General features: G+C 44.7%; 1 protein-coding gene across 18 annotated transcripts in view; it reads right to left on the reverse strand.

Moving 5' to 3' along the window:
- PTPRT (protein tyrosine phosphatase receptor type T) overlaps positions 1-15,187 on the reverse strand; it is an 856,519-nt gene that overhangs the window by 525,137 nt on the left and 316,195 nt on the right. For all 18 annotated transcript variants that reach the window (XM_084887522.1, XM_084887521.1, XM_084887516.1 and 15 more), the window contains 2 exons: positions 9,912-9,993; positions 2,117-2,232 (listed from right to left, as the gene is read on the reverse strand). In XM_084887522.1, coding sequence (XP_084743648.1) covers positions 2,117-2,232; positions 9,912-9,993 — 198 coding nt within the window. The remainder of the gene's footprint in view (positions 1-2,116; positions 2,233-9,911; positions 9,994-15,187) is intronic.

Raw genomic sequence — 15,187 nt, forward strand, 5'->3', positions numbered from 1 at the left:
CAAGCGGGCATTTGCCAGAGAGCATATGGAAACTGCCTGCCTCCCCGCAGTTCCTGAAATGTAGATGAGGGAGACAGTATTTGGGGAAGGCTTCCTTAAAGAGAGATTTAATCTGTTCACTCACCAGGCGCAGGAGAAGAATCCCAGGGCACAGATGGATCACCAGAGAGCGAGGGACCCTGTCAAGTTGGACTGCCCACCAATACTGCCCCCCTCCTCAGCCACATCCCGAGCTGCCTGTTCGCCAAGCAGATGATGTGCCACAAGCCCACGCACTCCCCCACGTGCCCTCCTTAAGGCCGCGGCGGGCAGCGCAGTTCTTTCCATCACGGCTGTTTCTCTAGGAGGACTCCTGGGAACAATTCTGCCTGGCCCGTGTGAGCCACAGTGAGAACTTTCCCGAGCAATTGGATTGTGTTTATCTCGTGGGCACCGGGCACCGTGGATCTGACAGGCGGCCTCGGTTCTGTTGGCGGCTCCGCTGCTGGAACACGAGTTAGCATTCTTCCCAGCTCCGCCGTATTCTTCTCCCGCTGTCTCGCCTCACTTGTAATTTTCTGCTATCTTGTCACGTTGTAGGTGCCATTGTAAGCCTCCTGGAAAGCATTCTGTGAGACAGGACTTGGCTTATGCCGAAACGTAGATAAACCAAAGGAGGGAGAGCGCCATGCCGCATGTCCCCACCTCTTTTCTTCAAAACTTCAATTGCATTCTGCGTTACCGTCCTTCCACCCCTAGACTCCAGGCTCAGGGTGTGCGACTCAGCACCGCAGCAGCAACGATCATACAATAATTGGGAAAGCCGAATAGAGACGGGAAAGTACGGTGACTGTCCCGTCTCTTTCTCAAGACTCAGCTCAAGCAGTGCCGTTGAAATGGCATCGCTCCTTGGGAGCCTGATGCACTTGACCACCAATGACGATGAAAAGAGTGAATGACACCGCGTGAGACCTGAGTGACACGTGGAAGGGCGCTGGGCTCTCCTGTGGTCAGCAGGCGGCCCAGGGGAGCGGCAGAGGCAGGCATCGCTGTCATTTTCCTTCTACCGTCCTGCCAAGGAGCAGGGAGGAACCGCTCTGTACCCAGAGACTTTCCAACCGCAGGAAATGCGCTCAAGTCCAAGAAGAGAAGCAAAACTATGAGTGACCATCAAAGCGTGCTGGGCATGCGTTAGGAACCAATATCCAAGTTGTGGCCGTCGGAAGAAACGACAGAAGTCTTTTAACACATGACGCTGGGGGGAGCTGGCGTCAGCATCTCACAAGCAATTCTTGTAAGTTGCCATCTTTCCAGAGCTATGCTTTCCGGTAAGGCTCTCTGCAATGTCAGGCATGCTCTGTGCCCACATTTGTCCAGCAATGTGGCTGGTGCAACGGGTTTTGTATTTTATTTTAATTAATTATATTTAAATAGTCATGCTAAATTTAACAGGTTGCAAGATATAAGATCAATATATGAAAGCCATTCAGATTTCTATATACTAGTAATGAAAAATCAGGAACTGAGATTTTTTTTTTAAAAAATTCCTTTTAAGTAGCATCAAAAATATGAGATACCTAGGGATAAGTCTGACAAAAGTTGTACACAGTGAAAATTATAAAACCTTGATGTGTAAAATCACTAAAGACTAAATGAGTGAAGATATATACATCATGTTCATGGTCAGAGACTCATTATTGCTATGATGTCAGTTTCCCCCAAAGTGACCTTTAGATTTGCTGCAATTGGTCCCTATGAAAAGCCCTCCAGTTTTTGTTTTTATTTTTTGTAGACATTGACAAAGTGATTCTAAAAGTCATATAAAAATGCAAACATACCTGGAATCTAAAATATCAGTTTGCCTTCACCCTGGGAATCAGGGATTAAAGGACAAAGCTTATGAGATGGCAGTTTGGAAAGGTCTTATTCTGACACTTTTATGTGTGCAGACTCAGTCGCTACATCTGTAAAATGGGTATACTGATGTTGCTATTTAATAAGACCATAGATGTTAAATGTCATCTAAAGAGCAGAGGTACTTAAAAAATATCCCTTCCCCTTCCCCACCAAGTCCTTCATCACAGCAGGCACATTCTTCCCTCACTAAGGGGTGAGGAGGCAGCTCTCCCATCCTTACCTGGAGCCAGAGTTTGTCATGCTGAGACCACTTCCCACCGGCGATGCACTGAAAGGTGGCATTCTGGCCCACGTTCACCTCAACATTTTGGAGCCGCAGAAAGTGAGGCGCTTTTCCTAAGAGAGAAACCAGAGAGCTTGTGAGAACAGCATTCAGCAGTGGGAACCGCCTTCCCGGTGGGCACCAGGCAGCTCAGCACAGACCCCTGGCAGGGGGAATGTGCTCCTGGGGAGCCACCTGGCTCAGTGAGGAGCAGCTGTGGATGATGGCTTGCTATGAGCTGGCATGTTCTGAGAGCTTCCATGCATCCTCTTGCCTCAAACCTCACAAAAACCCATGGGGTGGGCAGTATCTCCATCTCTCAGGTCAGAAAATTAAGGCCCAGTGGGGCTACATGATTTGGCACAGCCAGGCAGCCAGAAAGTGGGGGAAACAAGCCATAAGTCCAGGTCTCTGAGGACCTCAAATCCATATGAACTGCTGGGCAATGCTGCCATGTTTGGAAGAAGAAATCAGGGGAGGGGTCCACCATGAAAATCCCTCCTGTAGCCTGGGTGGATAGAAAGAAGAAAGCTGAAGTGAAGCACCTTTGGGACTCAGACCTCCAACCGGGCCTAGTTGTTAATGAAGAAGATGCTGAGGAGGAAGAGAGGGGAGGAGAAAGAAAAGGGGGGAGGGGGGCAATACTAGCAGATTTCATTCCCATAGGTGGACTGTGAGTGGTGTCAAGGGCAGTGTCTACACAGTAGCTCTTTTAAACCGGTGCAGCTGGTGGTATTATCTCCATGTCACAGTAAGTGAAATGAGGTCCAGAAAACTAAAAAAAAAAAAAAAAAAAAGTTCACAGTCTACATTCTTCGCTGTAAGCTCCTGTGTCTCGGAACGATGGGAAGGAGTTGGGAACTTACTTTGGGGACTTGGCATAGCAGAAGAAAGGATTTTCAAGAGAAACTTGGGGTCTATAAGCGATCAATTCTAGAATTAAACGTACGGGTCATCTCCTTTCTTGTGGGGGTAAGTCCTCACCTATGTGAGCACTTCGAAGATGAGTGGATTGGTAACCTATGCCTAGAAGAATGAGTTTCTTCAATGAGGTACAAAAATGCCATGGGTCCTTATCATATCAACCACTCCCAGAATGGGGTTAAATGGGGGAAAGGGGGTGCTAAGAGGATCAAGGAGGTACAAAAGGGCCTGTTTGCCAGAGCGAGTCAAATATCCAGAGTGGCACATAATAATGATAATGTCATTTCTTTGAAAGCTCCTACAATGCCAGGTACTAGAACTGTGATAAATGCTTTAGAGATTTTATCTAATTTAACTTCATAACATCCCTGTAAAGCAAACAATAATATCATTTCCCTTTTAGAGAAGCAGAAGCCAAGGCTCACCAAGTTTAATTTGCTCAAAGCGACACAGCAGTAATGACAGAAATGGGATTCAGACCAGGCCCATGTTAGCCCCAAAGCACCCATTTAATGAGCACGTTCTCTTGCTTCCTGGGCGATGGGAGGTCAATGGTCTCACCTGGACCCTAGGATCCAAAGACAGGGCTCACAGGAAAGGCTATGCTGATTCTCCAGATGCCTCTCATTGTTCCCAAATATTTTATCTCCAGTGATCACTATCCTTACATTTTGTCCTCATCGCCTTCACCCTCTCAACTATCTTGTCTACCAAACTGCATTACCGCCTCTAAAGCTCAGCAAAACCAAGAACCTTGGTGAGATTAGGCAAATGCTTGTACAAAAACATATACCTTCTACTGTTTTGTTTGTTTGTTTTTTAAACAAATAACAATAGTTCAGAGGCCCCGTCATGCTACCTTCCGAACCCACGGCTAGAGTGGGATCAACAGTCCAGGGCTCATGGAAGACCTCTCCTGTGAGCATCTCAGAGTTGAAGATTCCTCGCATCTAGTCAACCTGACATATGCCATGCTGCTCTGATTGTCTGGAATGGTTTCCTTTCTGCTCTCCTATATAATTTGCAGTTATTTTGGGAGCTATCAGTTCAAGTCAATTCTTCACAGGAGAATAGTATGTTCCACGAGTCCAAAGCCCATGTATGCCACAGGTTTAAAGGGCAAAGGGAACATCAACCCCGTGAGAGAAGGGAGCTCAGAGTCTTAGCTGTAGTGCTGGGAAGCTTTGCGTTAGGCTCCGAACAGGATGCCTCCCCTTACCCTTGGGGAACCGTGGGCACATGGATGAACCTTTGGGATTTCTGCGATTAGAAATGGATCTTCTCTGGACCAAAGTCCCTGTTTTCTTCTGACCCCACCTTCTGGTTTGACAAAGCAGAACTTTTGCCTTGATTCTCTCACCTTCCATCCCTCTCCCTCCCTTCCTTCCAGGTTCAGTGGTAGAGAATTGAGAAGCTTCGTTGCCCCGAGTGTTACCATTCATCCATGTCTCTGATCTTTGAGCCCTGGTCTCATCGCCAGGTCACGACAGGCATCTCTCTCTGGGGACCTTCTCCTTACGTCGACGACCTGTTTGGTCCATTTCTCTGAGTTCCTGGTCTCTCTGGCCCTCCTCTCGACCTCAGTGCCACTCTCCAGTTTACTGTTAAGCCCTGTGCTCTCTCGGCTGCTATCTCCCTGCGCCCGCCCCCCCACCATCCATATTATTATAGTATCCCCACCAGCTTCAACTCACCCACATACAGCTGACCTCAGGATCCAGACCAGCCTTCCACACTTCCTCCCCATGGAGACTAAAACGGGATTCTGCTGCATAGACTTATCAGAAAGCTGTTGTGCATGTGGGGTAAAATGCCTTGATGCCGGTGACATTTAAACTCCTGCAGATGTCATTGCCGCATCTGAAGACATATTATTCTGCCCTTTATCTCACGCTTTAAACCTGACAGCGCTCAGTAGGAAGCCACGCAATTGAGGAGAAGGCTCAGTACATACATCAGAGACGTGTCGCGGACGCTCCACGGGTTCAATGACATTGTCCCACAAGGTTGGTGTAAAAAAAATAGTTTAAAAAATTCTAAAAGTCAACTTAGGAGTTAGAAACTTTGAAATCAGGTGGAAAATTGTGCTGACATTTCTCGTACACAGTTACAACCGCAGCGGCTATCAGCTAACACCGAGAAACAACAGAGGAGGCTAACTGTGGCTGAAACACTATTAAAATAACACCAAAAAAATGTTCAATGGGCTTTAAAATATAGACGAGAGGTTTTGGTTTATAAGGGAAATGATTTCCTTCTAGTGGTATGCCTATCTTTTCTTCACTGTTTTGGAGACTGTGAAGCAAGTGTTTAAAGCCCGAATTCTATCCGAAACCAGTTTGGCTCAGTGGATAGAGTGTCAGCCTGTGGACTGAAAGGTCCCGGGTTTGATTCCCGTCAAGGGCATGTACCTTGGTTGCAGGCACATCCCAGTAGGGGGTGTGCAAGAGGCAGCTGATCGATGATTCTCTCTCATAGATGTTTCTAACTCTCTATCCCTCTCTCTTCCTCTCTGTAAAAAAATCAATAAAATATATATTTTTTAAAAGCCCTAACTCTAGCTCAAATTGATCAAGAATATAATTCCAAATGGGGCACCAACCCCTCTGGAATTTTTGGATACTTAATAATAAATGCTGACCACATGTTAAGATAAATGATGTTTTGGAGGACAGAAGTGAAGAATTTAAAAGCTTGACATAAAGAGAATGCGCATTTCTCCATCTAGTTAAAGGTTTAACCATCTTTGAGTGAACTTATAGATGCATTTATATTAACGCTAGAGTCAGGAAGAAGGCACTGTCAGCCCAATGGACAGTCCGAAGCCACCAGCAGGTTGCAGGGCACGTGTTCTCATGAGCACAGTCAGTACGTTGGAAGGCAGAAATCAATCCTCCCCAGACTCACACCATCTGAGCCTGTGCCAGTGCTGTAAGCCCCAAAGCTGGGAATTCTCCATTTCCGGTGCTCCTGGCTCCCCATCGAACCATCACATGGGACCAGTCGGCTTTACCCCCTAAATGTATCCCTAATCTACCCACCTCTGTCCATCTTTGTGTTTTATGTTTCTTCACGGTATGGCTTGCCATCTGCTATGGGCTGAAGTGTACCCCCAAATTCCTATGTTGGAGCCCTAATGCTCAATAACTCACCCTGGGATTGTATTCGGTGAGAGAGCCCTTAAAGGGGTTATTAAGTAGAAATGAAGTTGTTGAAGTGGGCTCTATCCAATCTGCCGGGCGTCCTCATGAGAAGATCTGGGCACACAGGCACACGGGCAGGTGTGCATGGAGGAAAGGCCACTGAAGACGGAGTGAGAGAGCGCCATCCACAAGCAGAGGAGAGGGGCCGTGGAGGAAACCACACCTGCCTCTTCATCCAGGACTTCCAGCCTCCAGCACCGTGAGAAAATAACTGTCTGGGCCTCCAGACTGTGAGGTTTAGTTACGGCAGCCTCAGCAAACTAATACACCAATTGCTATAGGTCATAGAATGCCTGATATTTGTTTCACTTCCAGTCTCTTTCACTTTGAGGGAATCCCATGAGAGCAGAGAATGAAACTCTCTTAGTCTCATCAGCCCAGAATAGTGTGGGCAGGGAGTCCCTGCTCAGGAAACACTTGTTGAATGATGAGTGGCTATCTCTCCGCTCCCCTGGTCCGGGCCGCTGTCACGATCTCTTGCATGAATCCAGAATTTTCTTTCTAATAGATCTCCTGTCTCTATTCCCCCTCAACTCTCTCCACAGAGTAACCGAAATGATCTTTTAACAATTAAATGAGATCATATCAACCCCCAGCATAAATCCTTCTAGTGGCGCCCCCTACACTTAGATTACAATAGAAACTGCTCAGATGACTCTCAGGGCCCCGCAGGGCCAGGCCCTGGCTTCCTCCCCCAACCCCCACCCCCACCTCCGCCCCAGGTGTTAGCTCAGACCACTTTCCCTGCACACAATGCCCAGGATACCCCCACCATCAGTGATTCCTGCTGGAAGGCCTCTGCACTTAGGTTTCCTCTACCTAGAATGCCCCGCCCCAAGCCCTTACGCAGCGAACCCCTCTTATGACTCAGGGTGCAGCTCAGATCAAGCCTTTAAAGACTTGTCCCCTGGCCACCTTATCTAAGGAGCCCTCCCATATTCTAGTTATTCGCCTTTATTATAATCATAGCACTTACCGCTATCTGAAATTACATTAGTGACTTATTTAATATTATTTATCTAGTGTATTTCCTCCCTCTGCCCCTCTGCTAAATATACACTGTGAAAACAAGGATCTAACTTATCCTGATCACTTAGATATTCCCTGTGTCCAGTAAAAGTTCTTGACACGCAGCTAATGCTCAAGTCTACTTGTTGAAAGAAAGGATGGATGGACACCTGGACTGGATTTGGGCTTAGCAAGGGTCCTTGGGAAGGGGCCTAGGCTAGGCTCTGCTCAACTCCACCTGACTCATGAGTGGTGGCTAGAACTCTGAGGACGGTACGTATACACGGCTAAATGGAACTTTTCCCATTCCAACCACTATCACAGAGTCCTCACGCTTTGATTTCTGGGAAGTTTAAGTTTCCGCTGCCTAAGCATCCAGGCTGAACTGGGCCGAAGCACATTATGCTGGAGCTCAGCCAGGGTCACGTCTTCCTGAGTTATATCCCACGGCCCATTTGCTGAGTAACTGGCCCTCAGTAATTCCATAACCCATGCAACGCACCTCCTCAGCAGGAGGAGGATGAGGCTGTGGGGAGAATTCTAAATTCAGAAGCAGCCCCGACCAGAGGAGGGTTCTAAGAGGAGGATTCTAAGGCATCCATGTGCCCTCCAGGGGACCCTCTCCCTTGGAGATTTCTCAAGGAGAAGGAAATATTTGGCTGCAATGGCAAACCATAAATGGTGTTGGGAATCAAGGCCAAGCTTTGCCAATCTGACCCTGAAGGTGGTTGAGGCTGAGATTAGAGACAGGTGTATAGTTGAGCCTCATGGTAAAGGTACACATTCTCATCAGAGCACAGAGTTCTGGGGTTTTGGGAGAGAGCCAGGCCAGATTCTCCTGGGAAGAGGCAAACACCACCTGCTAGGAAGAGCAAGGGCAAACCTCACTCACAGGATTGGGAGTAGGAATGCACTGGAAGCAGCAAAGGTAAGTGTCCTCTCTGAGGATGGGATGTGTGTAGGGCTGAGTGCTAAGACCTATTTCAGAGAGACTGCCTCAAAACTGACGGCTGTGCAGGCTTGAGGTTCAATGAACAACAGGCAGAGCAGACATCTCCCCAAGCAGTTGCCCAGGCTGAGGACGAAGCTCATTCTCCAATGGGCAATTGAAGCTGATGCCAGGAAGTAAGGGAAGGGAAGACTTAATCCCAGAAAGGGGGACTCATCTGCATCTCCACCATGGAAACCCCGCACAGCAGGGACAGGGAAAATTTCTGGGACCCTTTCCATATGAAGTCAAGTTCATCAGAGACATTTGCCAGGCGTGATTGAATGGACATTAGAGAGAATTCCAAAGACTCAGAAAGTAACCCAGAGGGTAGGGGTATCTTAGCCAGAGAAAGCAATGGAGAGTGGCGCAGGACCTCAGCATTCCCGAGATGCCGGCTGATTTCTGGGAAAGAAGCATCTCTTGCACAGACACCAAACTCAGTTACCCCAAATATTGTCTTGCCCGAACCCCTTGGGACTTGTCCCTATTTCCTCCAGAGAAGGTGCTCCAAGGCGATGATGAGTCAAACAATGGCATCAGGGGAAGGAAGGCTCTGACACATTCATTGCAGCAGGAGTAGGAAGAGTCATTTTAAATAAAAGCAGCATGGATGGGCCTGAAATGAGAATAGCCCCCGAATGGGAGGACTGAAAGGGCAGGGCACTTGATGTCTCTTGAGGGAACAGCAAATGGCACCATCACCAATAGCATGACTCATGGCTATGAAGGGAGTGGAGGAGTAGAGAGGGCCCTACTAAGAGTTGCCTGGAAACAGATGGCTGCTGGGAATCTCCACTATACAGAACACTAACTAATGGGGCTGGCATCCCAGAGTCTTCCTAGGGGCTACCATAATCCCCACACACATCCCTTTGATGACAGCCCTCCCCCCCGCCCCATGAGATATGACGTCATCTCCACTACCTACATCCAGGACTTGTCCCCTCTGAAATTTAATGAACCTGGGAACCACAGCTCCTTGCTCAAACACATTCAAACGTCTTACAATAAATACAGCGAAGGGAGAGAAATTCAAGGGGAAACTTGATGGGCACGGAGGAGTGGAATGCCCTGGAGGGCTCTTGACACTGTACCGTAAGTACTAACCGCCGTGAGAAATCTTTCTCTACGCCTACACAGAGCTGATGAGTGAATTTAAAATTACTTTTAAAAATTAATAGCTTTGGGGTACTTTTCCCTGTGAGTGAACAGTGTACTAATTTCTTCAGTGTTTTGGTGGTGCTCCTTTAAAAAAAAAAAAAAAAAAAAAAAAAAGACAATTGCACACAATTCTATCCAAAGCCCTCTAATTCTTCCACTTCAGTGGTCTGAATCCCGCTAATAAACAATCAGGACTTTAGACTCCCTTAATAATGGGGAGAGATTCAAACGAAGATGTTTTGCCAGTCTCTGCAAATTGCTGGAGGTGCTGCCTGTGGAACAGGCTGGCAGAATTATGGATTTATTCAGGACTGATTGCATTGAGGACGTAAGCACTTCGGAAGAATTAAAAAACAGAGAGAGTGAGAGATGCCTGTGAGCTGAATGCAGAGGGGGGTGGCAGCCTCCAAGCCGCCCAGTCTGACGAGGAGGAGTAAGGCTGCGCTAGGAGAAGGGAAAGACTTACTGCATGGATGCGCGAGGACCCGGACCTCGTCCACGGCGATGTAGCCAGGATGACCTTTCAAAGAGACGGATTCAAATATCACCTGCAACACACACAGGGCGGGAGTCAGTTCCACAGAAATGGCTGTAGGCACTGGTCATAGGAATGTGCCCACTCCCCAAAACCCTTCATGGTTCTGCTTCCCATCAGAATCGGGCCCAAGAGACCTTACATTAGGCTAGGATGCTCTCCTGGCAATTGACTTGGATTTTCAAAACACGGTAGAAAGGCCTGTGACGAGCAAAAGGAAAGTCAGCCACACGGAACATTTTTTAATGGATTTCAGAAACAATGCTTGGATGCAAGAACAGCAACCCAAATATGGCCTGCTGACCCCAATTTGCACCTTTCTCATGGTTGTTTCAAGTGGAACACAGAGAGAATTACTTCCTAACACCCCAACTTTCTTCTGAAGGGTGGGGGAGGAGCTTACCTTGGGAGCTCCCGTAAGAAAAGGGGGATTAATCCTGACTTGATTCTATATCCCCAAGGAACACAGTCCATCTGAATTTCTTAACGACACCTTGCAAAATTTGCACAACTGTTGGTATCTGGGAATCCAAGAGCAACATTTTTTTTTTAGTTCTCCATTCTGACTCCCGCCCAGACTGCTTGTTTCAGTAGAGATTTTGTGGCTCAGTTAATGGCTTTCTTTGTCACCCAACCTCTACCTTCATCTAGGAGCTATGACTAGCCATGTGGACAACCAGACCAACCCATTGACCTCTCTAACTCTAATGACTTTATATTCCACTCAGCGTCAGCCACAGACTCAGACTTGTCCTTCTCCTCTTCAGAGAGTAGAAATTCTATCTTCCTATATATTGGCACAGCCTCCTATGCCACACCCCACTCCCAATTCATTCCTCTTAAACCTGATCTCAGGTTCATGTGGTACCCTGGACCTCAAGTCTTCCACAGTTTACAGGCTTGCCTGGACCTCCCTAGGTAGGGTGTCCCAAATAATGTATATACATTTTAACAGATGATAACTCACTTAATTTTGAAAATGTACTGTATGTTAGTCAACACTGACTTTATAATCCTTCAAAGTGTGCATCTATTTTGGGGACACCTTATATTTTCAACAAGCCTGGGGTACCCCCACTACATTGGATAATCACGCATACCTATAGCACCAGTTCCACATCAGCTTCATTACAACTCTGGCAAGCCCGTTACAATACTGCCTTCACCACGGGGACTGGTGGAGAGGGTGGTGATGGCTTTGAAGAGGCAGCTTCCCCTAAGTCAACATATGGCTGCCTGGGAATTACATAAAGTGACTCGGGAACGGCAGTCACACCAAACATAGAGCAGCTGGCATCAGCATGACAACCACTGGGGAAGGGGGTTTACTAAGACACAGGGTCCTTCACAGAGAGTTAACAAACAGAACCACGCAGGAAGGATCGGGAAGTTTGCGGAAATGAAAGTGATAGCTGCCTCATCAGCAGAGAGAAAGTCAGCAGAAGGCCCTTCTATCAACAATTGCATATCTAATTATGTTTTTAGTGGTTCAAATGAAACCAAAATCAAAATCCATAGGAAAAAAATAACAAGGAAATAGAACAGATACAGAGGATACATTTATAAAGAAACAGTATAAAATTATTCAAGTTGTATAATAAACGTGACAAAAGTAACAAGAATATTTGTGACAACAAATATAAATAGGTTAAAATAGAAAAAGGCCCAGAGACTGTCCAAATAGATAAAACCCAATTGTATGCTATCGGATAAATAACTAAAGCAGAATGACTCATAAATTTTGAGAACAACAATTTGAACAAAGGGAAATAATAGGGAAATACAAATGAAAAAAAACAAAACAAAACAAAAAAACAGTTATTTCAAAAATAATGTAAAAGCATCAGAGCAGAATTTAAACCAAAAGGGAAACAAAAACTATTAAGTGGACTAAAATGGTCGTTTAAAAGAATGTATGGCCTGGCCTACGTGGTCTAGTGGTTGAACATGGACATATGAACGAGGAAGTCATCCTTCAATTCCCTGTCAGGACACATGGCTGGATTGTGGGCAAAATCCCCAGTGTTGGGGGTGCAGGAGGCAGCCAATCAGTGATTCTCTCTCATCATTGATGTTTCCTTCTCTCCTTCTCCCTTTCTCTAGTAAATCAATAAAAAAATATTTTTTTAAAAAAGAATGTAGGAGTCAGTAAACTTAAAAGGAGAAAATGATGGAAACAAATAGTAGATACAGTTTAAATAAAACTGTATTTATACTTATTTAGCCCATGTTTTAGATTTTGACAAATTAAACAGAAAAAAAATGCATCTATCAAGTATGTACACAATATAAACAATGATGCATTTCCTAAACAAATGTTAATGAATTTATATAATAAAATTTATGTTAAAATATTCATAGGTTACTTACACAAAGATCACATAACAGACTAAAGTATAATTTTAATCAACTCATCAAAGAATAAACCACATAGGTTTGGATCTGTACATTTTCTAACTAAATTCAATAAATCTAGAAATTGACAAATGCTTAAAAGTCAATTTCTTAAAATTGAAATATGCATTACTTAAATATACAATACCTTCTCAATAACTATGATGTCAAAATATGTTTTGTATATTAACAAAGTCTAAAACAAATTTAAAAGTCAAATGGCATGTTGGAAAAAAATCTGTAATTATATATGCCAGCAAAAAGGTGAATGACCTGTTTTGTATAAGGAATTCTTAAGACTCATGAAATAAATAAATTCTCCAAAGAAAAATCGGCAAGTAACATCAGCAAGGCAATTCACAAAAGATGAAGTCGGAATGGTAATAATCTATGAATGCAATTTTTTAATGACACGGGAAATTATGGTAGATGATCATTTTCTGTTTTATACTTTTCTAGATTTTCCAAAACTTCTGCAGTTAAAATGAGCTATTTTATATTTTATACTAAAAATGAAGAGTTTTATTTGCATATCTCCGTTCATGTTATATTATCATGTTATCATGTACCACCATACAATTAGCACCTATCACACCTTATTGACATTGCTTGCTCACAAATCATTTCATTCCCTAATCTCTAAAGCCACTGACGATGAGAAAAGTGTCTTCATTTGTCCATGAATCTGTTTATTCAGTCAATATTTAAAGAGACCCTTCTATGTAATAAACATTGAGACACATGCTGGCTGACAAAATTGAACAAGAATATTGAGGTCCTAGCTCTAATGAATTTCACATTCTAGTGAAAGAAAATGGAAATTAAACAAATCAATATGAAAAGTTAAACTAATTGTGTGATTGTCAGTAGAAGGGAAATAAACAGAATATTGTGATGAAGAGTAACTAAGAAGAGGGTCTATATTACTTAGAGTGCTTAAGAGAGAACCTCCAGGAGGTGATAATCACTATGACACCAGAAGGATGACAGTGGCCAGACAAGGTGCCAAGTGCGAAGACTATGAGGAAGCAAAGAGCTCAGAGGTGATCTGAGAACACAGGAAGGAAGCTGGGACACAGAGCAAGCTAGAGAGGCACAAAGCCAGGCTGGGGTGTAGGGGGGTCAGGTGACTTGGGCTCTTACAGGACATAGTCGGGAGCTTGAATTTTCTTCAAAGTTGCTGAGAGATTTACACAGCAAGGAGGAGACACATTCTAATTTATATTCTAAAAAGATCTTTCAGACCAGTTTGTGGAAAAGGACTGACTGGCAGGTGGGCAAATGAGAATGAACAAAACAAACAGACCTATCCCTTGGCTACTGTAGTCATCCAATCAAAAGATGAGGATAGCTTTGGGCCCTGGCAGGTAGCTCAGGTGGGTATAACTTTATCCTGATGCCAAGGTTCCTGTTTGATCCCTGGTCAGGGCACATATGGGAATCAACCAATGAATGCATAAATAAGTGGAACAACAAATAATTGACTTGATATATATATATTCTCTCTCTCTCTCTCTCTCTCTCTCTCTCTCTCTCTCTCTCTCTCTCTCTCTCTCTCTCTCTCTCTTCCCCTTTCCTCTGTCTCTCTAAAATCAATAAATAAAAAGAAAAAAGTGAGGATATTCTTTATGACTGTGGCGGCTATTCAGAATAAAGGTTGGTGATGGTTTAAGAGATATTTCAGAGGTAGAGACTAAAAGAACTGCTGTTAGATTAACAGAAGAGTGAAGGAAAGAGAAGGCTCAGTGAGGACTCTTCAGTTTAGAGCTTGAGCTTCTGGGCTGAGTCTGGTGTCATTTACTGACATCGGGAAAGTGACAATGATGAATGTGTGTGTGCAGGCACACAGGTCGGCTGTGTCAGGATTTCCTGGTGGCTATGTTAAGTTGCGATGACAATTAAGCATCATAATGGATACCTTGAGTAGGAAGCTGACATTACGTTTCTGAAACTCATGGGTAATTTAGGAACCAGAGTTACAAATGTGGTAACTTTGGCATCTAAGAGTCATTTAAAGTTGTGGAATGAGATAGGGTCACCTTGAAAGGAAGAGTAGGTAGCCCAGAGATGAGTGCTAGGGCCCAAGGCCAATAGAGGTTGTATTTTTTAGGATGGTAGAGACTGGAACATGGTTTTAGATAAAAAGGAATGAATCAGGGGAGTAGCATATAGAATATGAGTGAGAGACAGATGAAACAAGATTCTAAAGGGGACAGGAGTCAGTCCATTGGGGTCAGGATACCAGTGGAAGAATGGGTATTGACCAGAGGGGCACCTCATCAACTGAAACAGAATGATAATAAAGTAATGCAAATGGAGAAATATGCCCACAATAATAAAGGTCACAATACTGACCATTTCTTATGTGATCTTGTACTAGCCTCTCAACAGCCCCAATAAGCAGAACCAGCTGGATAAACTCAGAAAGGAAGTCACAGGTGGCTGAGAGCTGAGGTCCTGGCCTCCTGGTTCCCAGTACACAGCCATGGCCATTCCTGAACTTTGGTGAAAAACTTCCCAGCTCTCATTTAACCAAAACCCCTGAGTAAGCAGAATTCTGGCTTTTATTCCAGTCAATCAAAGATTAACTTAATTCTTCCAATGCTTTGCTTCTCATATCCTCACCCAGTACCTGTCCAATACCACAATTAATAAATATTCCATGAATGAACACAAGGCTTGGCATGGGAGGAGGGATGTGTGACAGTGAAACATTCATTTGTTCACTGTTCTTTTTTTCTTCCTTCGCAGAAGTGAGAGTTCTATAATGAGGCAGAGTATCTTTCATTCATCAGAACTCCTCCTGGGAATGT

This window comes from Pipistrellus hanaki (assembly GCF_964339955.1).
Source record: "Pipistrellus hanaki genome assembly, chromosome: 6".
In the NCBI taxonomy this organism is placed as follows: Eukaryota; Metazoa; Chordata; class Mammalia; order Chiroptera; family Vespertilionidae; genus Pipistrellus; species Pipistrellus hanaki.